The sequence below is a fragment of the Taeniopygia guttata genome, chromosome 2 (genome assembly GCF_048771995.1).
Source record: "Taeniopygia guttata chromosome 2, bTaeGut7.mat, whole genome shotgun sequence".
Lineage (NCBI taxonomy): Eukaryota > Metazoa > Chordata > Aves > Passeriformes > Estrildidae > Taeniopygia > Taeniopygia guttata.
The window spans coordinates 65,682,704-65,710,310 of NC_133026.1; the positions used below are offsets into that span (position 1 = coordinate 65,682,704).

The following is a 27,607-nucleotide window of genomic DNA, read 5'->3' on the forward strand; positions in this document are numbered from 1 at the left end:
ATCAGAACACAACAGATTCTGCATTTTGCTCTTCTCCGATGTTTAAACGCACTCAGCGGCATCAACTTAAACACCAGCTTTGGCACCATGGGATGTTATCATTTTATTTTCCCCTTTAAATCGACCCACAGGTGTACGTAGATTTTATTTGAGACACCTCTTGCTAACGCAAGTTTCTCTGGGGGGGTCCACAACATCCCCAGTATTTCCCGCCCTCTTTGACTCAATCCGTGATTCCCAAATCTGGTTCCCCGGTTGGTGGGAGGAGCCCGCGCCCCCCGGCTCCTCCCGCCGCGCCTGCGCGGGGCCGCCCTGCCGCTCCCGGCGCTCCCGCTCCCGCTGCTCCCGCTGCTTCCCCGCCGGCAGCCGCCGCCGTCTCCCGCCGGGAGCCTCCCCGCGGCCGCCGCTCTCCCGCATGGAGCCGCCCGCCTGAGGGACGGCCCGCGGCCGCCCCGCCCTCGCTCCAGGTGATGCCGGTGACCGGGGTGACGATGCCGCCGGCGAGGCGGCGGCGGCCACTGCTGATGGAGGAGGCGGAGATGATGATGATGATAGTGGTGATGATGATGGGCTCCGCCGCCCGGCCCTGCCCCTGAGCTGCGGGGAAGCGCCAGCGGCCGGCTCCCCTCCTCCCCCGAGATCGCCCGGCTCCCCCCGGCCGCCGCCGCCCCCACTCCGTCCTCGATGTCTCCGCCGCGGCGCGGAGCTCCCTTGGCCGCCTCCCCGCCCTCTCGCTCCTCGCCGCCTCCCTCCCGCCCCGCGGTCCGGCGGCGGCACCATGAAGGTGGAAGCGGGGGACAACTCCATGATCAACCTGTCGGTGCAGCAAGTGCTGAGCCTGTGGGCTCACGGCACCGTCCTCCGCAGCCTCACGGGTAACGGGGCAGTGCGGGGCCGGGCGGCTGCGAGGGTGCGCCCCGGGGCTGGGCACAATGGAGGGCGTGGGGGTGGCGGTGGTCTCCGTGTGCTGTGCGTAGGGAGGGCTGGTGTCTGTGTTCCCCAGTCTCTCCGGGTGCCTCCGTGCGTGTTCTTGAGAAGATATATCGTGTGAGTGTGTGTGTACGCCTGCTGTGGGGTAGGGAATCGGGAGGGGTCTGTGTGAGGTGTTGGTTGGGCTGGGTGTGTGCCCGGTGTCTGGGATGCCTGCCCGTGCAAAGGACACGAGCGTGTGGGATGTGCTCACTCACTTTTCTGTGCCCATGTATAATAAAAGAAGGCTATTGGCATAGAGCGTGTTTATGCGAGTGAAGTGATGGGTACCACTGTGTGAGTGTATAAAAATATATGGAAGGCTGGAGTATGTTTGTGGAGGTGGTTGGGTTTTTTTATTTTATTTTTTTATTTTTTCCCCTTGTAGATATATGCTCATTGGCATTTGACAGAGAGCTATAAAAACAAAAACAAATAAACAAACAAAACCAAACCAAAAAAAAACCCCAAAAAACAACTAGAAAACCATAAAATTGAATATGGAGAATCAGAGACTCTCCCCCACTACCTCCGAGTATACCTGTGGATAATGAGACCTGTGGGAGTGAATGAGGTGGCAGTTGTTTTCTGACAAGTAGTTGTAATCTTAAGCATCTGGGATTCTTAAAGGCTGAGCTGTTACGAAAAAATTCTGTGAACCAAAGTGGAGTCAGGTCCTCACCCCCTGTAAAGAGAGGGGAGCTTTGGCTGGCTTTTGGTAAGAACTGGCTTTTTTCTGCTCAGTCTCAGGTTGAAAAATGGGTGTGGACTACTGTGAGACCCAAAGCATATGGTGGAAAGGGGTATCTTCTCTTATTCTGTCCTTGTGTAGAGAAAAGCATAAGCTTCCAGCTCGGAACAAGCGGGAATTGGGTGTCAATACCAGAGATGTAATTGGGTGAATTCTTTCTGCTCAGTTGTAGGGGTGTATTAGGTGGTGACAGATTAGTGGAAAACATTCCTTAGGGATAGGTTTTAAACAGTTATGGAAATAGTCTAGTATTTATGAAAGAATATTATGTCACCTTTTTGCACTCTGTAGTAATGATTGATATATTCTGTTTTATTTTTGATGTTTCAGAGGTGGAGGAAGTGTGATGGAAATAGAAGTGTAGCTGAAGTTGGAGCTGTAGCAAACAGAAAGTGATCGTCTTTCTTGTTCTTTTAACTTTCAGGATGCATCTTAGTGTTAAAAAAAAGATTAACCTTTTAATATTTATCTGATCTATGAACTTTGTAGTGTATGTCTCATAGTTAGAGTTTCCAGGTATTAGTGAGGTGATACACTAAATACAGCTCACTTCCTGAGCAGTTACTTTAACATACCTACTTTAAAAACTTGTACACTTAAAGAAAAAAGTTCACAATGGATTCACTTTGCTTTGTGCCAGACATCCTCGATAAAGTTGTTCTTATTAGATCATTCAGCATAGGCGTTTCTATGAAATTCAGTGCTGAGAGTTAAAATCAGCTCGTTTCTAAGTGCTTCTGCAATAAGATAAGGGCTTGCATAAGGTATTTTTTATGTGGATTTTTTTTTAACTTAAAAAATACGAAAAATAATTTTTTATCAATTGTAGTGTTGTTGGAGAATGTGTCACTGCCAGTTGTAGTTGGCATTTCTAAATTTATGTTTAAAACATGGCTGCTCTTACAGCCATAACCTGTTGAGCTGAATGTTCTCATGGACTGTCAGCAGTCCAGAACTTGCACTGGACGTAAAAATCTTTTCCACAGGTTAGAGTATATATTGATACAATCATTGATATTAACAAAAAGTTGAACTAGTTACATAAGCCCTTCCTTACTCCTTATCGAAGTAAACTTTGATTAAGACCAGAAATTCTGTTCTTTTCCCTGCCAAGAAAATAGGTTTGTGAATGAGTTTATCTTCTTTTGGCTACTTGATCCATTCCCTTTTGCCTCTGTTAGGTATAAGGAGAAACGTCTCCAGAATACTGGGAAAAGAAAATCATTAATATGCCATGTTCCATGAATAATCCAGACTGCTTTGTGTCTACTTTCAGACTTACTGTTGTGGTCTGGACTAGACTTTCAAGCTGCACAAGTGAAGAATTATCTTCTTTAGATAAACCATATCGATTATGTTTTCACAAACATGTTGCAAAATGTTATCTGCTTCCTTCTAAAAATATGTTAATTTTCTGAATTTTTCAACAGGGTCCTGCTATGAACTCCAGCCTAAGCCAAGAATGCTTCATATAGTCAGGAATACTTCATAGTTTAGTTTTGGTGGGCTCCTTTTCCTATCAATGAGAAACTGAAAGATTATTTTTATACCATCCATGTGAATCAGGTTCAATATAAAAAATGGAAATCCCGTATTTAATTTGTGGCCTCAAATACCCAGGAGACCACAGACAAGTTCATTGCTGCCGCATACACATCACACCTTGTAACAGATAAAGCTGCTGGTGTTGTTCCTTTTAGCTGAACATAGGCCCATGGTGTGCTTGCTTCCTGTCTTCCTGACCTCTCTTGGGAGGTGGAAGTAAGGCTTTAGGAATCATGGGAGAAGTGGGGTGGCTTTTGTCTCACTTTTTGTTACATCCTCCGGTATATCCCAAGAACACCTCCTTTATATGAGCTGGTTGTGTTTTAGAGTTAGTGCTAGATCAGGGTTTACTAGAACAAATCAGATAGCAGCTGAATTTGAACTGGAAAAGGAGAAAAAAATTCCCATTATTAGTAGCCAGTAAAATAAAAATTGCTTAAAGGCTGCTTTCACAATAAAGGACTTGGCAATATTTCTACTAATAGAAGCTCCTAAACTCCATCCTGTGCTCATTTGTCCCAGATTGCCTGGATTTTCTTTGCCCCCTATGCTGTTATTTGAGAGGACAAGTCTGTAATTTGAGATTTAAATGCTTCCCAGCTAAGTGTTTTGTTTTTTTTTTCCCACTTAAAGCAGCAAAAATGTTAGCATCTCCAAACAACAATTTGGCTGTATTTTTGATAACTTTGAAAGTACCAGTTAATACAATAATGAAGAACAGGACCTGGTGCTGAAGAAAAAAAAAGTAGCATGTAAAGAGCTGAGTTACATTTGCAGTTATCGTATGCTGTCACTTCATTTGAGTGCTTTGAGTTTATAAGCTACAGGAATCTAATGTTACTGTTTTTTTGATAGTTCTAAATTTGACGTGAGCTACCTTGTTGACTTCAATGTGTATTTTTGTATTCTTAGTACAGGTGCTGATTGCTTGATTTACCTCTGTAACTAATAGTAGCAGGCTGGGTACTGGGTTTAGAATGGAGAGAGAAAGAGACATTTTGGAGTAATCACTTTTGATTTATGACATGTTGTAGGCAATCATTATTCATCTGGCAAAACAAGCTTAGAACTTAAAGGAAAAGTACTGAAGATTAAGGACTAAGGAGATACTCCATGTTTAATGAAGCTGTGTATCTGTAGTACATAAGCATGACATCTGATAGGTGTAAATATGAAAATTAACAAAGTGCTCTAAAACTGGCGTGATTGGGCATTAGTTGCAAGGTATTTGAGTTTTGCATCTTTTCTGGAAGGACAAAAATCCCTAAATGAGGCAAACCAGAGGAAACGAACATAAACACTCTCTTAAATCTTCTTTTCAGTTTAAGCACTAAGAATTTTAAACAGGAAAGATGTATCTCAGTTGTTCCTATTAGAAGACAGCTGTGACATCTTTGCTGTAAACTGAATGTCACTATGCTTGTAAACTACTGGACTTTCCCTATTCCTGTATTTCTCTTGGAGCTGTGGAGTTTTGATACATGTATGTTGTGTTTTGGTGACTTCAAGTAATTTGGATACGCTAAAAGTAAACTCTGAAATTTTCTTAGGGTCAAGCAAAAGAAGTTGCAAGTGTTTTGTTAAAACTTGTTTGGTTTTTTTGTTGTTTTTTTTTTTTTAATTGTATTCTATTCATATCTCTTTAGGGATGCTCTTTGAGGGCATGACTAAATAAACTAAGACTAGGTGAGTATTTGAATCTCCCTGACAGATATAGGTAAATCATTACCTCTGTAACAGCGAAGTACTCAGTGCAGCTCATGTTGTCAAAAGAGCCAGCTAATTAGAATAGCTGCACAAAGACTGAAATTAGACTGTGCTTTTTCTTGTCAGAGTATCAATACATAAATTTATGCTGCTTAAAGGATCAGTCAGTGTATAGCACATAAATAGCTGAGACACTTCAGTCTCACTTCCTCTTTCTTAGAGGTGTTGCAACTCAATTCAGCAATCAAACTACTCAGTCATTTTCGAGCAAGTGAAGTCTTGACCATTTGTGTTCAGAGCTGCACATTCTCTTTCTCTATTCTTTAGTGGCATCCCTCAGTGTTATTCCCATCCAATTCTTTGTGTCTTTCAGTGTTACTCTCAGATACTGCTTTTGAGAGTCATCTCTCTGCATGATTCAGGGGTTAGATGATAGTGAATTTTACAGAACATGAATAATTCTCTGCCCTCACCATATCAGGGTTTGAGTGTTTATGATGTCCTCTAGGTGAATGGAGCTTAAGGTCTCTGACTTGCTTGAAGGGCTGTCTCTCTCTCCTTACCTTGTTCATCCCTGTTAAACAACTTACTTGGTTGGCTTCATTACTCGTCCTACAAGCAGAAGTAAAGAAATTACTGGGGTGAACTAGCCGGTATAGAAAGAGTAAATAACGGAGGATAAAAATGATAACTTCTGGCCTTTCCTAGGAAAGGTGCTTGGAAGTGATTTGTCCTGTTTCATGCTCCTATGTGATGTTTTAAGACATACATGATATTTTAATGAAGGGAGGTCATAGTTTAACAAAGCTCCAGCTGCTTTTGTGTCAAACAAAGAATATTTCTGGATGTTCTCGAATTTCCTTTTCAATATGCCTGCTGCTTTTAAGGAGTAGGAGGAGAAAGTGAAAGAACTGAAGTTTATGTTTCTTTAACCAACAGGACACTTTGGTGCTGGTTCTGTTCTCCAGCCTCCTGCCCTAAATATAAAGTGAGGGGTGATGCTAATTTTCCTTGAGCCTTATTTGGAATGTAAATAAGACCGAAGATAGTTGTTCACTGTGGAGCTATTTTGTTGTGTAAGAGTTTGTAAATATTTTTGGTTTCTTAGTTACAGGGGAGTAGTTAGCCTTCCCATAAGCTTTCATTTTCTTCTAAAAATACAATCATCCTAGTGAGTTTTCCTAAGACTGGTAGTCATTTGTCTTTTCTACCTGATAAAGGTTGACAATACCTACAAACACCAATTTCCTAAATGGTGATGCAGTGCCTAAGAAATCCTGTAGAAATTACAGGATATGACAGTGTCAGATTCCCACAGACTTTCTTGGTCCAGATTCGTTAATAGATCCTAAGGTTTGTTTGTCTCTGTTGTCCAACTGTAGGTCTGGCAGGGCTGCCATGTTCTATATTGGTAGATCTTTGGTTAATCCTTTTGTTTATGTGCTTCCACTTGAATAAAACAATGGAAACACCCAGGCTGTGCTAGTAATGGACCAGGTCTGTTAGGACAGCAGGAGAGGTTCCCCTCCCACAGATTAGGTCAGCCAGTCTTTCTTCATTTTAGTGAGGGCATTTGTGGAGTTACTGCTTGACACTCCTGCCACTGTTCTGTCACAGTAGCTTCTGAGAATTATGAGATTCTTTTAGTGGAACAGTACCATGGTCATGATCCTTTTGCCAAGATTTTTGATGCCCATTTTGGTGCCAGGGGTGAAGGGATGGAGGATCTGAGGAGAGCTGCTCCAAGCCACTCTCAGGATGTGGACATATATACCCAGGCACTCAGAAGGAAAAGCTGCACCTTGAACTGCAGTTGAAGTATTAATTGGATGTAGATTTGCCAGCCACTTTCCTTGCTGCTCTCTTAAAAGACCCTTTTGGCTATCATGATTTAGAGGAGTTGTTTGTCCTTGGGCAAACATAGTGTTGCCATATATGCCTGTGTGAAAGGGAAAGGGCTGAGCTACTCCCAAAGTACTGGTAAATAAAAAAGGCTTGAACTCTGTATCTATGCTATCTGTATACCTATCCTACTGACAATGGACTCCCGGGGCTGTGGTTATTGTGTAGCAACATTTTTTTGTTAGCATCTTTTCACAGTATGTTTTGTGCTGTTCAGTATTTTTAAGTTAACTAATTGGGACGTATTTTTTCCTCAAATAGTTGATATGAATCAAGCTGCATTAATACAGGCTTGCCTCATAAGCAATAAGTATCTTGCTTTTGTAAGGAAGCTGGGATTTTTATTCTATTTTTGAGGGGAACTGCAGCAAAAACTGAATTAATGACGGTGTCATGGGATTGTGGAATATGTACCCTAATTTCTTAAGTTCTGTAATGATACATACCTACTGTACTTGACTAAAAACAGAAGGGATTTTTTCTTTTATTTACTCAGCCTCTTGATTTATAGAATGTTTTTAGAAAGTTGACACCAAGTGAGAAAGGTTCTTGAGTTATTGTGTAGCTCTATTGATGGTTCCAGGTTTCAGCTCTTTTCTTTGAAGGTGCTCATCATATCTGCCATTCTTCAAAGAAATGTTCGTGCTCCAAACATTCTCATGATCTGACACCCTTTGTAGTAATTCAAATAATAGTCACTACCGCTCTCTGAAGTTCTATACTAAGCAATTAGAAGCAAGGAGTTACATGTGTTAAAATTTCTTGTTAAACTGATAGTGTTTTTATTTGCATTATTGAAGTTAATTTGATGGAACACCCTATTACAGCTCCTGGGTGTAGATAAGCTAAAGTTTTTAGTCTCAGTTTCCCCATCTGATGTTGTCTCTTATTTGTGAGGGTAGGGGGTTGGGAAACAACAAAAGATCCACACCTGCCCCAAATAAAAGCTCATGACCCAAACAAACCCCAGACCAGTTCTTGACTTTTTCCTCCTTCAGTCTTTGTATCAGAGGATATTTCATTCAACAGAAGCAGTTACAATGCCTACTATGAAATTGCAATCAACACTATTTAAAGAAGCCATTAAAGGAATTATGGCTACTTGTAAAAATATATCTGAATTAAGATTTTTGCCAGAATCCTTTTTATAATTTTTAATATAATACAGCTGATCCTTTATGACAGACTGCTGAAGTGAGGAAAGAGTCTTGAGCATGTGCTGATGGTGTTCCACTTTTAAGATGGAAATCAGTATTGATTTTCTCTTACTGTTGATTGTTTGTAATGTTTTAAAGTTTCTTACTTATAAAGTTTTTGTCTTAAGAATATTAACCCTTTATTTGACTGCTTTCTTTCAGAGATGTGGTACTGGGTTTTCCTCTGGGCACTCTTCTCCTCTCTCTTTGTCCATGGTGCTGTGGGAGTATTAATGTTTGTGATGCTGCAGAGGCATAGGCAGGGGAGGCTGATATCTGTCATTGTGGTCAGCATTGGATTTCTGGGTTCTATAACTGGAGCAATGATAACCAGTAAGTCTGCCTTTTGTTCTTGTTTGAGTTTTTTGTTTGGTTGGTTTCTTTTGTTGTTGTTGTTTTGGGGGTTTTCCCCCCTTTCTTATTTTACATCTAACTACTAATAAAAAAAAAAATTAAGCTTTGATGTTATTCTAGCTGAAATACTGTTTGTCAATGGCATCTGTTACAGTTTCTCATGGTATTAGATGAATGTCTACTACTGAAGATACATTTTTTCATTTTTTTTATTTCTTGACATTGTATCCTCAGAGAGATGCAACAGTTTTTTCTGTTAAAGCCCAAAGGTTCACAGAGCTGTAGTTAAAAACATTCATGTTTAAAACATTGCAGAAAAACATTGCAGAAAGTAGGAGTGTGTTATGTAGTAAAGTGTAGAAGGCTTACACCTGACCAAATATGACACAAGCGGTGTTGCCAAGAATGTTTTGAGGAAATGCTGCTCATCTGTCTTCATCTAGAGTTATTAGTATCAGATGCAGCTTTTCCATCTTTCCCAAGAAATTGCATTATCTATGTCAGCATAGATATGAAACATGGGCCATAAAACCTGTAGGACACTTTATTCATTCTTTGGTTTTATAATATCCAGCTCTGTTTATCCAACTTATAAATAGACTACAGTAGCTTTCCCAAGCAAGTAGGAGCATGCTGAGTTTTCTCTTGCGGGGGAAAAATAGTGAATGCTATTTTTTCAGGAAAGAAGCACATGCTCGTCTGCAGCACTGCTGGTAAGGAGTTCTTAGCATTAAAAACTACGTGTTGAATGGTTCCTATGTTACCTGAACAGTAGTTTCTGCCCCAAAAATCTTCAGTGTTGCAGAAAAGATTGCCTGACTTGAAAGGTCTCAGAGGGTAAGGAACCATAAATCTAGCAACCACCATATAGTCTGAAGGCAAAACTTCCCACCTTTCATTTTGGTTTTCCTGTGTTCTGCCCAGGTTATCAGAATAGCGGTATCGCTATTGGCTTTGGACACATTCATAGAGGATTTGTGTCAGATTATATCTTATTGCTGCTGGAAGACCTCCCTGATTATTGTCTTTCAAGGCTAAATAAAAATGCAAATGTCATGAGAAGTTTCACTAAGACTTTCCTGAAAAGGTTGTTTTAATTGCTGCAGATTTCTTAGCTTAGAATTTCCACTAGTTAACACAGCATAGTTCAGTATAACTATTTTTTGTTGGGGTCTTTGCAGGGGGTTGGGTTGTGTTTTTTTCATTAAGTTGGAACTAGTTGAGTGCCTTATGTTATATGTTATGCTGATTTTTGTCTTATGATTAAAAGGCAGTGGCCTGTTACAAGGTCAGCCATGCAGGAACATTTCTGAAGAACTGAGATAGGAAATGTTTTGTTGAAAGATCCAAGCAGAGACTTCCACAGCTTTGTGTGGTGGGGAGTTTTCAGGATCAGTGTCTCTCAAATGAAAGCACTTTGTACCTTCTATCTATGCATAAAAAGAGGAGCAACACAGTTGTATTTTTGGCATCCAGTTTTGCAGGTCAAAACATTTAGCACTTAAGCAATCCTGTTTGTGTGCATATTCATCTGAGAACTTCTCCAAGCTTACACTGTAGGCTTGTTATGCTGTTCCCAAAGGTTTTGCAGAGCATTGCAACTAGCTTAGGCAAGTACTTTTACCTTGAAGTATTTTTTGTTTCTGGCCAGAACTCAGTTGTTTCATACTGAAAGAAATTCTGTGGGGAGCTTTTGAAGGCAAATTATGGTGATCAAATACTAAAGAGGATTTTTAATAGCTATTATGCTGTAAACTGAGAGATGTCAGTTGAAATATCAGCTATTTGAATATGCCTGGTCCAGTGCTTAAGAAATTGAAATAGCAAACTGACTTCAATTTCCACTTTGCATTTCCAGTCTTCTGCATTGTTTGTGTAGGAGAATGAAGGCAGCATAGACTATTCACAATGTGAGTTTAATTTTGCCCAGGGAGATCTTTCAGACTTTCTGATGTTCTGGAACATTTTTAGCAGCATATAGAAAAGCAGGAGACTTCTCAGTTTCTTAACTTTGAAAAGTCATGGAAATTAAGGGTAATTAATCAGAAGGGAATACAGTAAAAAAGAAAAAAAACAACCAAAAAAACCTAAAACCATAACAAAAACAAAGAAACCCACAAAGCAACAACCAAAAAAACCCCACCAAGGCAAACAAGAATATATAAATACCAGGCAGCTTAAGGCAAGAATTTTAGCTGTGTTTGATCGAGAAGGGCCTGTGCTTCCTCTTCCTCACTAGCACAATCCTTTTTGGTGACAAATTCTCATTTCCCTCATTGGCAGCTTATAGTACATACTTTTGGCTCGATACCAGTTGTGCTGGGTTATGCATTACAGGTTGTACTGCACACTATTATTTGTGTAATAATACCTAATTAGCAAACTACCAGATTTTTATTGTTTTATTCTGGATGCTTCCTAGAGTATCTCAGTGCTTTCTCAAAGCCCAAAATTTCTGTTATTGATCTACTAGTGACAATTCTGATATAATTTTGTGGCCAATTTGAATTTGCTTTGAAAGTTCAATCTGAAAAATAATTTTAATGTCAGTAGTGGGCTCAATCTAAAGGATCTTTTTCAGGTTTTGACAGCAGCTAGCCAAGAAACAAATGGAAAAGCTTATGAAAAGTATCTGAATGAAATACCATCATAAGGCTAGCCTTCTGGTGAGATACTGCAGATGAAATATACTTTACAGAATATGTTTAAAATAATAAAAAAACCCCACAAAAAACCCAATAAAAATAAATTAACCCAAAAATTGCCTAATAGTATGATTAAGAGTGTTTTTAAGTACCGTTATGGCCACAATGATTAGTAAATTCTATTCTTCCAAAGCTATTGTGAAACTGAGTTGTTACTTTTTGAAGATGTCAGATTATTCAGATGCTGATTGTAGTTTCAGAAAATCTGTTGCGACTCAATGTATTTCTGTGTCACTAATGGACTTTTGATCATTCCAGCAGACTATTACCATTAGTGACTGTGCAAGACCAAAAAAAAAAACCACCTTTTTTTTAAACTCTTGCTTATTATTTTTAAAAATTATGATGATTTTTCAGTTCTCTTTGAGCCTGAAAGAGCCTCTGTGATCTCTGGAGGCATTTAATTATGACTAGATAGCATCTGAGACAATGTATACTGAAGGTCTACAGTTAAATTTTGGGTTTGGTTTTGGTTGATCCTGGCCTCTTGATATTTCAAATGTGAATTTGCATACAAATGTACAAGAAAAATGATCTGTTGAGTTTGGAGCTTTTTTTATGTGCTGCAGCTCAAAATTTAATTGTATTGGTTAGAAATTTCCTCTCATACACATTTATGGAAAACACTGCAATACTTCAACCTTTTTCATGTTTTGCTGGATTTGCTAAACAATTATTAACAATTCAGTAGTTTAAGTTAAAACAAACTCATTTAGTCTGACCACTTTATTCAGCTAAAATATTAAATGAAGATGGAAAATGTGTGTTTACAATTGTTTTGTTGACACTAGCAGCTTTATTGTTCTTGTCTTCTCCCTGCCGATACAAGCAGTATTAAAACACTCTTCAGACTTGGTCAGTTTTTAGAGGACTGTCTTGCTACCTTTTCAAACTGGCACAAAGCAAAAAAATGTTGGGAAAAAAATTTGAATATGTGTACAGGGAAACAACAAGATTTGCTTTTCTTAAATCTAACTGAGGATGGAAAAGTTGATCTGGTTCAATTGGGAAAATCATTCCTGAAGGATATATATAACTATAAAAATACAAGCAAGGCTGGTAATTGTGTAATGCCATGAAGTAATGCAGTGTTTGGTAATGCTCTATAAATAGCTGATACATAGACAGAGTAGATAATTTGTCACATATTTCAACCTTGGCTTTTCCTGTGATTTGATCATTGTTTTCCTTGTGATTCTTAGGTGCTGCAGTAGCTGGAATTTACAGAGTAGCAGGAAAGAATATGGCTCCCCTAGAAGCTCTTGTCTTTGGCGTTGGACAGACAGTACTGACGTTAATTATCTCATTTTCACGAATTCTTGCAACGCTTTGAAACTTACGTAGAAAGGGGGGAGAAAAACGTCTTTAATCTGGAGAGAAGCTTCCTGAAAGTGGATTCGTCAGCTTATCAACTCGAATTCTAGTGCAAGAGGAAGGAAGCTATGTGGAAAGTGCACTACAAATCTCGAGGCTCAGTCAAATGAGCAGGCTGTCCTCTAGTGTTGGAACTGCTGCACTCCTGCACTGCGCCTTAACGTGCCTCTGTCACGGGCCAGGGGGGATCTCTGTGTGCCAAGCAGACTCCGAGCACCTCCAGCAGCTGCCAGGCAGGTCCGTGCTTGGTGCTGGGATCACTGTCCTTAACACCATGGAATGAAACAGAGGGGCCATCCTGAAGGGTGCTTTGTGTGCCAGACTTGAAGAGGTTTGGTTTAACTCTGAGCGGGTGGCTGGGTGAGCTCTGGAATGTAGAAGAATTCTGTGAATATGCACAATTCTCCTTGAATTCAGGTGAAATAGTGAGGTTACTGACTTTTGTGTATTAGAAGAATCTCTCTGAATGCCGAATATTCTTGTTCAGCATTCAAAACAACTGTTAGATCTCTTTCAAAATGTAGATTAATTTTGATGGGGTTTAAGAACCACAGCTTTAACAACCCTGATATAATTAGCACTATGTGAAGAATGGCTCGTGGCAGTTTTGTTCCTTGGCACATTTCTTCGTGACTTTAGCTAGTCAGAAATCAGGAGTTTAAGGTAACTGTATGAAGGTTTTTAAGTACAAGCTGTTGTGTATGCGCAAACAAATCTTAAACTGATGTTTTCCTTGAAATTGTTTTGTTTTAAACATACAGATGCTTACCAGCCCTTCTGCAAACCTCAGAGAAAGGATTCTCATTGCAAATAAACTCCCTATATTTAATTAAGCACTGGTAGGACCCTTACCCCTACATATATTTTGTAAGGAAAACACAAATACAACAAACTCTCAGAGAATACACCTATGAGGAAAATGGAAAGGGTTAACAATATGATATATTGGTTTTCTACTGAACAAAAATATTAAGTGTAATAAAATGGTTACTGTACTCCAAAAATTTGTAAGTGGGGCAGCACTAATGTATTTACTACCTTGTTTCTGAACACTTTGTATCTTTGGAAAGATTAAGATACCTGGAACTTTCAAATACTTAGCTTTCAGTGGTTTGTGCTTCTCTAGTTTAAAAGGGACCGAGTGGTGTTGTTCATGTGAAATGTCATAAATGTGAGTGTTTGGAAAGTAAAGAGAAATTTTAAGTCTAATGACTAATTATTTATGAAATACAAAATTTAAAGGGCATAAAGTTCTGTGAAGAATAAGGAATCTTTTACATCTTTTCTCAGCTTAATGCTTTTCAGCAGTTGTCTCTTAATGATGACAGGGAGTAAATCACTCAAAGGTTTTGCTGTTATGATGTCAAAAAGACTTTCAGGACTGTCACAAACACTGGCACCTACTGTGCACCTAAAAGAATATGTTTAAAATATAACTTACAATCCAGTCATTGCTTGCATCAATTTATCAGTATGATAGTACTTTAAAATGTAATGAATTAACCTGTCTGCCTTTATCTTATTCCACATACATTTCTTTAAAGTACTAGGAATACTAATAGTATTTGTTTTCTTTAAAAGCATCAAAGTCTTATTTGGAAAACATACAAAGTTATGGGCTCTGCAGGGAACAAGTTAAAATATAGGTTTATATATATTTTCAGTGTTATTTTTACTTTTAATTGCTTCAAAACTGTGGCTGAATACATATACTGTCACTGATTTTTAATGTCTTCAGAAACTTTCCTGTGGTTTGTTTTTTTGTCTTTCACTTTCTGCTTATTGTTTTTGGCACACAACCATTGCACTTTAATAGACAATGAAATTATGACATCTGTAACAAGCAATTGAAACTTCTCCCCATTGTCTTAAATTGTGAGAAAACTGGTTTCAGGTATTTAAGTCAAATTGAATAATAAAGTGATTGAAGATATTTCTCCTAATGTGCCTTGTTACATGTATGATTAGGGGAGATGATTTTAAAAAAAATTGTCGCATCTTCATTCTTGTTCTATTTTGATTATTTCTAATTAATTTGGTTACTTAATACAGTGTCTTGTTCAGCAGACTTTAAAACATATTTGACAATCTGGAAATGCTTGTCTGGATCAAAACCAACCACAGCACAAAGCACTATGTTCAGTAATTTATATTGTTTCATGCCTTTATCTCACACTGAAATTTACTCACAGGTTCCAAATTTCCTTGAACATCTCAATCCTTATATTTTATAGGAGGCTATTATGCTGCCACTGCTTAATGGCTTGCTGTCTTTCACTAAGTTAAACTACAGCAGACTGCTCCTAGCTGATGAGATACATATGCTTGTATTGATGAACTTCATTCTTCATTTTAATTACTGTGCCAATGAAGTTTTTGCCATTGTAACTCTCCCTCTTGGACAAGGAGGCATCTTTGAAGGTTTTAAGCTACCTTTCTTCAAGTACTTTTTATTGCATAGGTATTTGTATTCACTTTTAAGATGTTGTCATGTGCTTAGCTGTCTTTGCATTGTATAGCATTATTGCCTGGCAACAAAGGACAGGCAGATAATGTAATGCTTAAGTGGCCTAACAGGGACAAGGCTTTATTTGACAGAAGTTTGTTTTCAGCTGTTTCTTGTGAGGAGTTTATAATGATGAAGAGTTTGCCTGTGAAGTGTTCTTTAATCACAGCATGAACATACTGCTTAATAACTCCAACAGTGAAAGAAATTGTAAGTGGCCTTATGTCTGCAAAACTTGGAACTTTCATTCCATATCCCTAGAAACAGCGTTGTTAAGCATAAGGTGCTTTAGTGTTTAGGTGTGTGTGTGTATATATATATATGAATGAATAGTGGCTTTGTGGAGTGTGTTTTTATACCTGACACACTAACAACTAAAATAGATTTTCCAATAAAAAATAAAATTACTTTAGATAGCCTCCCCTCCTCCTGCCCCTTTTAACGAAGCTACAAAGATATCTTGTGTGTGAGTGAATGGCACAGATGGTACTCTGGTTCACCCTTGGACAATGCAGTGTTGTCCACACAGGATGTTTTAGCACTATCTTCAATCAGCTCTGCCTGTCTCTGCATTGTGTCACTGGGCACATTCTGCATTGTGCAGAAAAAATAATGCATCGACACAGTTTAATATTTGGAAGAAGGGTGAGTACTGAATATATTATTTAATGTAGGAAAGCTACTTTTTTTTAGAAGATGCTGCTATCAAAGATTTAAATTTTGCACACACTTTGAATTTATCAGTATGATCATAGAATTATAAAATACCAGCTTGGAGGGGACCTCAACCATGGTCTGGTCCAACCTTTCCTGGCAATAGCATGGTCTAGAAAAGGTAGCCCAGCGCCCTGACCAGCCAAGTCTTTAAAATGTCTAATGCTGGGGAGTCCAATAATTCCCTGTGGATTTTGTTCCAATGGCATTCTTCCAGTGTCCAACTGGAATATCACAAAGTAATTTGTACGCATGACCCCTCATCTTTTCCATGTGACTGCTTGTAAAAAGGGAGTCTTTTCTTTGTAGCCACCCTTTGAACATTGGAATATGGTGATAAAGGCTCCCTTAAGCCTTCTTTCTTCAAGGCAGAATCAACCCAGTTCTTTGCCTTTTCTCATATGTCAGGCTTCCCAGACCTTTGATTATCCCTGTGGCCTTTTTCTGGAGCCTTTCCAGCCTGTCCATGGTTTTGTGTGTTTTTTGCATGTCAGGGACCAAAGCTGAACACAGAGCACCCAGTATTGCAGGTGTGGCCTGTCAGGAGGCTGAGTGAGATAATGGGGATTTTATCTCTGCTGGTTATGCCCTTGTTGATGCAGTCCATCACATCAATGATCCTGTTGGCTTTGTTTGCCATAACAGCACACTGCTCACTCACATGGAGCTGCTTGTTCACCAGGACCCCCAGATCCCTTTCCACAGAGCTGCTTCTCAGACAAGTCCATCCCAGCCTGTGCTGCACTCCTGGATTGTGTTTTGCCAAGTGCAAGATCTTATCCTTGTCCTTGTTGAACTTCCTAAAATTTTTACACTGACCTTCAGCATGCTCAGCAGAATCCCACTACTGTGATCATGGCAGCCAAGGCTGTCACTGATTGGGATTATACAAAGCAGGTTTCTTTGGTTTGTGAGTAGCAAGGCCAGCAGTGTCTCACCCTTGACTGGTACATCTAACCATCTGTATTCCAAATATGTCCTCTACATACTCCAGGAGCATGACGGATAACATGTGGTCTGCTGTATTGTTCTTCCGACAAGTGTCTAGGCAGCCAAAATTGCTCATAGAACCTGGTTCTATTGACCCAAAGCTTTCTTAAGTGACACAAATATTGTTTAATTGGTGTTATTTCCTTGGTTTGGAGGTCAGTAGCAGATGCCTACTTGGAGATTCCTCTTGGAGATGACCTCTCTGACCCTGACTCAGGCATTCAGTAGAGCTTCCACAATCTCTGTGCATTGGTACATATATACTGGAGGTGGTTGTTCTTTTGGTTCTCATCTTTGGAAGCAGCACCAAATGTTCCTTAGAACATTTGGTACCACTCTAGTTGGCTTGACTCATTCCCTAGGTCAAAAAATTTTGTTTTGATTCAAAACCTGCAGCTGTGTTTCTGGGAAAAAAGCTTCCAAATAAATATTGTCTTTAATTTTCTGGGTAATTTTGAGTTTATGAAACTAAGCTGTATGCTGTGGCTAGCCATGATTTGCTGTTGACTTTTTTTTTAAGAAACCAATAATTTAACCAGTTTTGAACATTCAGTGAGGATGTGAAGCTTGTCTAAACTTGTCTAAAGTAGCTTTCTATTTTTGAAGTACAGTTTTGATTTTGATAAGGAAAATAGTGTTTCCCTCTCAATATATTGTACATTGTTATTTATTTTGCTTGAAATTTGTATTTGAGTTCTGTTGTGAGGGGCACATATATAATGCCCTTTGAGCAAAAACTGTAATAGAGTCTTAATAACTATAAGAACTGGGTTTTTTTTGTTTTAATTTATGTATTTCATGCACTAGTCATATTTTAATAATACCTTGCCTGCATTAAATCTAAGTATTTATATCATGAGCATATTAAACTGGATGTTTTTGTGCACAGCCATCCAGCATCACATGTGTATAATTCCAGATGAATAGACACAATAGTATTGCTTGGTGTAATGAATTGTGGATTAATCAGTTAGCCCCTCTCCCCAGAAAGTGACTCTGATAAGGCCTAGAAATGCAATTGTGAACTGAGAATTTTTTTCAGTTGCTCTTCTGTTTCTAGAAATAGGTTTTTTCATCGTATGTGTATTTCACTTAAGGGGAAAAACATGGAGATAGGTCACAGTTGTCATCCTAATAGCCCATCTAATTCCAAGCAATTTGAGACAAAACTGAATTCTGAATGTTGTTCACAAATTATGATGTATTATAACATACACATAAATGCTAAAGCATAACTTTTTTTCAAAGTTACCATAATTTAACATACAATTGAATCAGCATATTGACCTTTTGAATTATAACTTTTTCTTTAGATTGGGAGCAGCCCAAGGTGGAAAGACTTTTCAAATCCTCAGCTGAAGTAATAAATGTTCTCTGCGTAGAGATGAATTTAAGAGAGCTGAACATTTGTTTTGGGCTAATGGTCTAATATTTGGTGGTGATATTGTCACCACCATCACAACCTTTAAAGTCAGTGGGAAATTTATTCTGTCCTCTATTACAGCAGTGAAATCTTCATCTGGGTTCATTAATTTGTGTATGTAACTGTACACACTTTTGGAAAAATTAAATTATCATAGAAAGTAGAATTCAACCTGAGTATATATCTTTGATAGCCTAAAATTGTGACAGGTTATGTCCTGAAGAATCCTGTTTCTGCTGTTTCCCACAATTGTGCCTGTACATGAAATTCAGGTTGTGCATTACTTCTTAATGTAATCACAAGGACATCTCAAAGTCTGTGAAGATGTATTGCTGCTTGGGGTATTCTCCCAGTGTAGCAGGTGTAAAAACAATTTGGCTCTAAAAAATGATCTAAAGAAGTATTTTCTTTCAGGAGCATAAATTTTGTCACTTCTAATTGTTCATCTTGTAGTTACTGAAGACTTTGGGAAGCTACTGTATGAATCCTAGCAGGATTTGACAGCTGTTGAAGGGAATGGATAGTATGTCCTTTTGTACTCCTTCTGTGGACTGGCAAACACCAACTCTAAGGCAAAGTAAATACTGAAGAGATATTTTCAGTAAAAGAAACAATACTTGATTGATACAAATGGCATTCCTTTTTATTTGAGACTTAACTTTCTAGGTTTACTTGAGAAATTTAGTATCAACACTGTAAAATCCATTTTGGATTATCCATCAGTGTAAGATATGTGGGAGCTAAAAATCTAAAACCTTTTAAAATTACTTGGCTAGAGGTTTTACTTGTTTGAAATGTGCCTAAATTTTATACAGATAATGAAATTCTGAAGGTCCTTAATATTTTGGGTGTTTTAGAGGATGATCAGGTATCTACAGAACTAAACTTTTGACTGTGACAATATATAGAATAGCACACAATTCTTCACAAGTGATTCCAGAAACCATTAAGAATAAATACCTATTTTACAGTTAGAAAAAGTATTTAGAATCTGTATTGATAACTTGAACAGTTGTACTATAAGCTTTACAAATGCAAGTATTATAACAATTTGGATTTGGCCGAACGAATAGGAGGAGACGGGAATTTGAAAATCTTTAAAAATGACAAAGGTAAAAAATATCCATTAGTCCACTGACAGACTTGTGCTTCTTCAGTACTGCTTTTCATCAAGCATGACTTAAACAATAGAACATTGTTAGTGTGTCACCATAAACTGTCTGGTTGATAGAATGCATTTTTTGAACTTGTATTAGAAATCGATGTTCATATCTTCACTTTCTGAAGTTACCTAAGCTAAAATGTTGTGACCTAGGCATTGTTACTAAGCTCAAAGATAGTAACAACAATGATGGAGAAGAGTGATTTAACATTTAGTTGATTTATGCTTTGTACAGGACTCTGTTATAGTGTGCAAAAGGTACTTGTTTTGAGTGGTGGATGTACTGCATGCTCATGTAATAGTTTAGCTCCAATTAAAAAAAAATATGGCATTTAAGTTGTAAATAATGTATACTACAATATGTAATTTTTTAACCAACTTTTTTATTTCCCTGTTTGTGTACAGTTCTCTGTGTACATATTGAAAAAAAAAAATAAATCCCAAAACAAACAAACCACAACATTTTGAGGAACTTTTGTAGTTGTCTTTTGCATTTTGTGTTAATAACCTAAATATGCCCATTCAGCTGTCTGTTTAGTTTGAAGTATTCATTGCATGCTTTCAGGTTTTTTGAAAAACAGCAATAACATTTGGACAATTATTTAAAGTAAAACATTCTTCTGCACAATTTCCACTTTCATTCTTTAGAATGCAGACACAGTGGAACTGTTGTCCAACTGTAAGATTTAAAGAATCTTTAAGTAATTATTTATATTTATTTTTTTTTGGTTGTAGGAAATGTCTCATAGTAGCTTATAAACAGAATTTGCAAGTTAAACATGGTTTCTCATGCTCCTTTATTTAACTAAAGTTTTCTATTAAAGTATTTTCATAAACTTTCTGTAGCTTATTGCATGTTCTTCTAAGTAATCATGAAGCTATGTGTCAACCTCTGTATGAAATACGCCGACAACACAAGTTTTACGTTTTGTGAATCTGGTTGAAATGTACAGATGTACACATAAAATAAAGCTAAAATTAGTAATTAAATTATGTACCTTCTTGTAGACCACATTGGTGTCTTCCTGCAGTTGTCTTAATTGTGGTTTATAGATAGAAAAAAACCCTCACTGGTACCTGTGTTAGCAGGTTGTGGGCAATACCTTTATTTCTCCATTGTTTCCACACACAGCTTTATAAGCTATGGCCTCTGTTTCTTACAGTTAAACTTTAGCATGTGGGGAAAAAAAATGCGGGAGCAAATGAATCATCTGTAAATGGCTGGTTACAGCAGAAACTGAGGCAGCTGCTTCTGTGGTTATAGTAAGGATTTGTTTATGCAACTGGGTGTATGTAGTTTAGAAAACAAATTGGTTGCAGAAATGAGAACCAGATTGATACAGTTCATCAGGTTAAGCCAGCTGACAAGGGAAAGCTGTTTGGGAAAAATATGCTTAGTCAATGTGATGTAAATGTTTTTATAGGGTTTTTTTTGGTTTTTTTTGTTTTTTTTTTTTTTGTGGGCCTGCTGAGGTATATAGCTGCTAGTTATTCCTGCTTTTGTCCTATGTACTTAATTTTTAAGGAGGTCTAATTTACCATGATTAGTCATTATCTCTTGGAGATATTTGACAGACTGTAATTTAAGCTTTTTATTGTTTATTTTAAAGGAAAAAAGTTTGATTTGCTTTATATTTTCTTAAATAGCCTGTCTGAGAACATACACTTGTAAATCTGTGTGTCTTCCATGGAGACTGAAAATACTGCTTTTAGAGATGGCATTGCAGGAACTGATTTATAAAGTGCTTAAGAGGCTTTAGGGAGTATGAAACTAGGTTGCTTTATCTCAAAGTAGTGGTGGGTTGTGAGGTTTTTTGTTTTCTTGGTAATTTTTCTTTTGTGCATTTGAAATTTTGGGTTTAGGTTTTTTAAATTTGTAATTTAAAGTTGCTTTCAAGATGAGCTTTTACTGTGAGTGATGGAGGTACAAAAAGGGAAATCAGTCTAAGGGAAAGGATTCAAAATACCTGAATCTTCTGATTATAAACTCTGGAGGAAGTCGTGTCAGGCACAAAGCAATGCTGTGCTGAAGTATCAGCTTTAAGAGTAACTGCCAGAAACAAGCAGCTACTTGGATTTTGCACCCTGTGTGGGGTGGGGTACCTGCCTCTGCAGAACAGCTGGGCACTCTCTGGATCTGCCTCTGGACACAGCAGGGATGTTCCAGTGCCACCCTGCTCCCTGGCTGCCTGCCTGGGACCTCTGCGAACATCTGTGACATCTGGGCTGTGTCCCCAGTGGGAGCCAGGGGACAGCAGGAGCTGAAAGCTGCTCCAAGGTAAGGCATCTCTGTGCCCAATCTGGAGCCCTCACCCCAGGAAGAGCAATGTCCAAATGCTATTTCCATTACCCCACAATGGCTCATTCACAATTGATTTTTTTTTCCTTCTTAAAAAATAAGATGTGCTTATTTATAAGACACATACTCTCCCAAAGAACAGATTTTCTTGTTTTCTGAGAAGCTTCACTTCAGGAAATGCTGTTAAGCATTTCACTTTACATTGCTTCACAGAAAGGTTTTTAAATCAGTTTCCCTCTTCCTAACACAATGAGAGAAGTAATATGTCAACTTCAGAATACCAGAAGCAATTAGCCTGGTGGGTTGGGTGCAACCAGAATAAAACTGTGTTAAAGCGTTCTACATATTTTTAACATATATAATATGTCTACAAACATATATGTAAATATAGTTACACATATATATATATCCATATTTATTTGAGCTTCTCTTTCTGGCTACACTTTGTAGTGGTGGGGTCTACCTTTTCTTTTAGAAGTATTTGTTCTTTTTCAAGTATTTCTAGTAAGCTTGGGCACCGAAGTACAGTGTAGGTGAAGCTTGTTCAACTGTAAAATAGGATACAAGTTTAAATTTTTCAGACAGCATGAGGACATGATTTTTATTTCAAGTATGTTCCTTTTGTCCAAATAAATTATGGCATGTGTCAGCTCAACTCTGTTGATGGATAATAGAACAACACTGATTACTGACATTCCAGGCATGATAGATACTGGCACTATCAGGGGTTTTTAAAGTTGTTAAAAGCTGACTGAAAATATTATTGTAGAATAGCAGCTTGAAATGTTATCAGTGGAAGGGGAGCCAGAGTAATCAGTAGTCTGAGCCTATAGCTTCCTATTTAACATGGAATTTATCCCAACACAACTGTTTCAGAACCAGACAAAGCTGCCCCTTTGCACAGTGCCTATCAGCTGAGCAGCACCTTTGTATTGTGGTTGCATTTTGCTTTAGAGCTGCCTAAACTGTCCCTGGTGCTATTTAAAAAAATAAAATAAAATAGTGCCTTAAAAAAATGTTTCTAATGCCTGCACAATTTGTTCTCTCTTTAGTGTTGGAGCAGTTACAGCTAATGGATGCCTTTCCATTTCCAAACCTTGCTGGGCACAGCTTCTGCTTTTAGCACAATTCCAGCTACCCTCCCTCATTAGAGGTTATTTGTTGTTCCCTAACTACCCTGGCAGAGGTGTGCAGCCCTGCTCCTAGCACAGGACAGCCTAGAGCCTTGGTCCCTGACTGTAGCCCTTTTGTGCTGGCATGCATGCACAGGATTTACCCTACAGAGGCTGTAACTAAGTGTGAGACTGTAGAAAACTGTCAGCTAAAGGCAGGATGGGGAAAGGCCATGGCATTGTTCAGCATGCTAAAATGATAGGATTTAGAAAACTGTGTTTTAAAAAGTCAAAATTGAGGCCGTTATCACGTAGCTAAGTAACTTGAGTGATTATGGATAAAGCATAACAGTGCTTGAGAAGTCAGTCACTGGCAGACAGTGACATGACAGGCTCACTGCATGTGGGTGAAAATGCCCTGCTAGTCCATTAGGTGGCCTGAGAGGCACATGCTTTGGAATACCTCGAAATAAAAGCATGGAACTTAGCTAGGGCAGGGAAGCAGGGCAAGAGACGGGGGTGGGCAAGACTAGGATGCACTGAATTATGGTGAGGATCTTTGTAGAGTGTGAAAGGAAGCAAGGAAAGGTGTATTTCTCTGAATGGGGGAAAAGGATGCTGCAATCACAAGGGAGGCTGCACGAGCTTCATCTGGAAGGCTAGGAGAGTTTTATTATTCTATATATATAAAGGTAGACGTTCACATCAAAGATCATGCCTCAAGTTTAGCATTTTTAATTCTGGCAGTTCTGTACAGGAAGGGAAAGAAAACAGTGAGATATGAAAGAAAATAATAATGCACTGGAAGAATTAAAGAGATTCCAGACCCATCTTCATACGTCACCCTGCTCTCCTTCAGAGTCAGGTGCTGCACAAAGGTACACAGCCAGAGCTGTTTCCCTCATGCAGAAGGAACACTTCCTCTTTCATGTAGTACTTACTGTGTGCTTTTTGGGATCCCACCAGTTTAGAAAATTCATGCCTCTATTAACTACTGACAAAATAATTAATTAAAAATCTGTTCAGGTTTAAATAGTATTTAAGTTCTTTTTTTTACCTAAATTGTTACTTTGGGGGACATTAGAACAAGTGCTTAGCTACATTGATTTTCCACAAATACAAGAAAATATTTTTCTTGATAGTTTTCAAAAAGAAACAATGAAGTGCTACATACTTCACTGTACCAGATCGTGTGCTATGAATTTTTTCGGTATATAACCCTTCTTTTAGAGGACTGTTGTTGTATAAGGGTTGGATGATTTGTGTCTCTGGCACCAGGAGTTTGTCTGGTATTGAAGCAAACCCCCTGCAAAGCAGAAGTTCTATCACTAGGTGGTGATCTTGGCCTGTCCATGATTTCTCTCCCTCCTTTCCTCTTTCCTCCCACGCTGCACTTCCACATAATAGCCAAAGCAACAATCCTGTCTTAATGCCGCTTCTGAATATTATGTCTACAAAGGTAAATAGTCCTAGCATTTAAAAACTTAGGGCAGACTGAAGCTATTCGTTCTTACAGTTTTCCTCATAACTTTATCTTTGCTTATGATGTCTGGTACTCAAGGTATTATTTATTCTTTATTCCTGGTTGCATGTTTAACATTGTGCTATATGACACAAATGTTTCTAAAATTCAAACTAAAAAATACAGGAGCAGATGAGAAAATCCAGATCTCGAACACTTAAATGTTAAGTTACTCTTTACCTGACTCAAAAGAGAAATGTGGTTGTGGTGGTGGTGGTGGGTGTTTTTCCAAATAAAGGAACAGAGCAGTAGTGTGTTGAGTTGGGAATTTAGGGTACAAGATTTTACCCGGTGAGACGTAGTAAGGAAACAGGAAAAGTGGGAGAGTGCAACAAACTGGGACAGAAGGGAATCTCTTCTTGAGGCTATACTTCTATCTGACTTGCCACAGCAGGTGCTTTCTTTGGAACACCTCCTTTCTTTCCATGCAGTGCAGCTCTGCAGGCTGACAAGGTGGGCCTGTAAAACGGGGAGTTTTTGGGAGCTGAACGTGATGGTTTTGCCATCTGTGTTCGCCCATGCAAGCTGGGAGTCCGAATCCCACAGGCCAGCTTTAGGCTTGCCTCTCTCTGTGCCCAGCCGTGGTATGAAGTGCTCTCATTTCACTGTGTGTTTTGGAAAGTGAAGTCCTGCTTGGCGTTCTAGTTGGTCAGACTGAGATAGGAGATCCTTCAGGAAGAAGCACTTCAGCGCCAAGACAGGGTCTGACATTTAAATCTTTGCAAAGCACTTCCCAAGGATTTGGCAGTCAGAGTAATTACTTTGCAGACAGAAAGGATCTTGGTCTAAGAACTAATGCCTTGACTGGCATGTCTGAGGAAGATCAGCCTGAAAACAGCCAGATCATCAAAGTCACATTAAAATCTCAGTCAACTGCAATAGAAACTTACCAGTTCCCACTTGAAGTAGAACTATTTCACAGGATTTCATGTCCTGTGGGAAAGATTCCAAACAGTTCTGTAATGAACTTCAACAGCTTTACAGTAGAGAGGGAAAGTGCCTGAAATTCTTCACATAAGCATTAAACCCCCCATACTTCCACTTATCTGCCTAAAGAGTCCCATAATCACAGTGATTGCATATTCCCAGAGCTGAGCCACCCATTTTCATATTTAAGATCTATGACTATTTTTATTTATTTTATAATAGTGTATTATCCTGGAACCCATCAAGGGGCAAATAAGAACTTCAGCCTATGACAATCCTCTTGATTTCAAATTAACTCCTTTTTGGATCAGTAAGATAGTCAGCTCCTTATATTTAACTTTGTCAGGTTCTGAGTACAGATTTCAAGTAGTACTTTCAAGATAAAGAAGACTTCAAATCTCCAAATTTAAAAGTTGTAGGGGTTGTTTGTTGGGGTTTTTTTACCCCCTTTTTCTTTTTCAAGTAAGTTAAACAGTCTTTGGAGTGCTCCTTCTAACTGAAGTCATCCAACTAATTCTTTTAACATGCTGAATTCTGTTAAATCTAAGCTATAAACATCATTTAGATATCCCATGGAAACTTCCAGTTGAAAAAATAAATGGTGAGTCCCTGTTGTAAACTTCCAACAATGCCAATAACAGCAATATTCTGCCTTTTACCGTAAGTCTGAAGAGTGAGTTTTCTAGTAATTTTACAATTCAATAATTGAATGTTCTTGCTTTTGCTGAGGGGCCTCTAAGCACAAACAATGTAGTGTGTGGATCATGTGCTTGGAAGGTACTTTAAATAAACTATAAATGAGAGAATTATTACTTCAGTAATTAAACAGAAAGAGTAAAGCAAGCAGGTATTTAATGCCAGAGATTGCATGAGGGATCATTGTTCTATGTCAAAACACAAACTTACAAGTGGTAGAAGAGCCATTAAGTTCACATAGTTCCACTTTTGAACCTGAAACTTGTAGGGCTATGAGTTTTGAAGACATCATTCCTTAATTTAAAAACAAAACAAGCAAACAAAAGGCTAACTAGTCTGAGCTATTGCAAAACAAGTCCATACTCAAAGGTCAGGCTGAGCTCGGGAAGCACAGGAGGGACGAGCATGGATATTCATCTTCTGAGAGCAGAGCCCAGCCCAGCCCTCTGAACACCCAGAGCTCCTCAGCAGAGCACTCAGGGCAGACATGAGCAGCTATGTCTGGTCAAGAGCCTGTTTCCCTGACTTTTTTCTCCAGGTGAGAGAAGGGGACAGCCTCCTTTAGTGATGTCTTCGTGTTAGCTAAACAATGAGCCCTATTCACCTGTAAAAATGTGCATTTGAGGCTTTATCTGCTGTTTGATAAAATGGCTATTACAAATCTTATACCACAGGTCTGCAAGGTCTGGTCTCCAGCTTCTTAATAGTTCTCTGTTCTGATCTTCCTTCAAGTGTTTGACACTGGTCTCTCTTGGTTTGTAAAGATTCAACATACCAATTTCGTCCTATACCTAAATCAGGGAGCTAGGACTGAGCATCTAATAGCCCCCATGCCAAAAAGAGCAGAAGCATATGGTGCTGCACCTGTGTGAAAGTATTAGTGATTGTAACACTGCCTACCCAATTGCTTCCTATGAATAACAGATGGGTCACAAACAGGTTATATCAATTGATCTTTCCAGCTTCACTTCTGTATTTGCCAGGAAATTTCCCTTTCCAGGCTCAGTTTCGCATCATGTAATTTAATGGGGGCATGGTTGAATTGCTTGGCTCCTATGGTTATATAAAAATAAATGCTGAGAGCTCAACACCAGAGCATGCACAGTTTGGGGGGACAGGGTGGAGTGTCATAACACTTGTTGTTAGTCTGTAGTGAAAACCAAAATGAAAACAAAGTGAAAAACAAAAACCAAATATGGTGTAAATTTTGGGTGCTCCTTTCTGTGGCAGTGAATAGTCTGTGAAATCTCCCCACTGCCTGCACAGTTTCTGCTGTTGTGTAAACAGCACAGGGAGTTGTGTGTAGGCAGTGGTTAGTCGTAGCCTGCCATAAGTTCCAGGTGTGAGTAGCTTTAAGGCTAGCTTCTTTCTCAATAGTTCCTGCTCACTAGCAGCTGCTACTCTCTTGCCTTCTCTTTCACAGGTTCTTGATGTGGTTTTTGCAGCAGGATTCTTCTAAAAGGCTACCTACCTGCACTGGTTCCTGCTCCCTACTGGTCCCCCTGGCCTCCAGTAACTCACTCCTTACAATGAGCATGAGATTAAATAAAAATATGGGATCCATTTTTTTCATTGCCATAATCAGCTGAGATGTTTTGATACAAAGCAGTAATCCTCTAGGTATGCCCTGTCTCATATGTACATATATTTATTAGAGCAACACAAGCTGGGGTGAAGGAGTAATTTAGTCCTGCATCACACACAATAATACTCAGTTGCTCTTAACAGAGCACTTAAAGAATTTCTAAGTTTC

At 38.7% G+C, this 27,607-nt stretch overlaps 1 protein-coding gene across 1 annotated transcript; it reads left to right on the forward strand.

Moving 5' to 3' along the window:
- Window positions 1-292: 292 nt before the first annotated feature.
- Window positions 293-20,288, forward strand: TMEM170B (transmembrane protein 170B). The gene is made up of 3 exons (XM_002186945.7): window positions 293-875; window positions 8,233-8,403; window positions 12,332-20,288. Exons 1-3 carry the CDS (start codon window positions 779-781, stop codon window positions 12,460-12,462), a joined length of 399 nt encoding a protein of 132 aa, XP_002186981.1. The 5' UTR covers window positions 293-778; the 3' UTR covers window positions 12,463-20,288.
- Window positions 20,289-27,607: the final 7,319 nt, after the last annotated feature.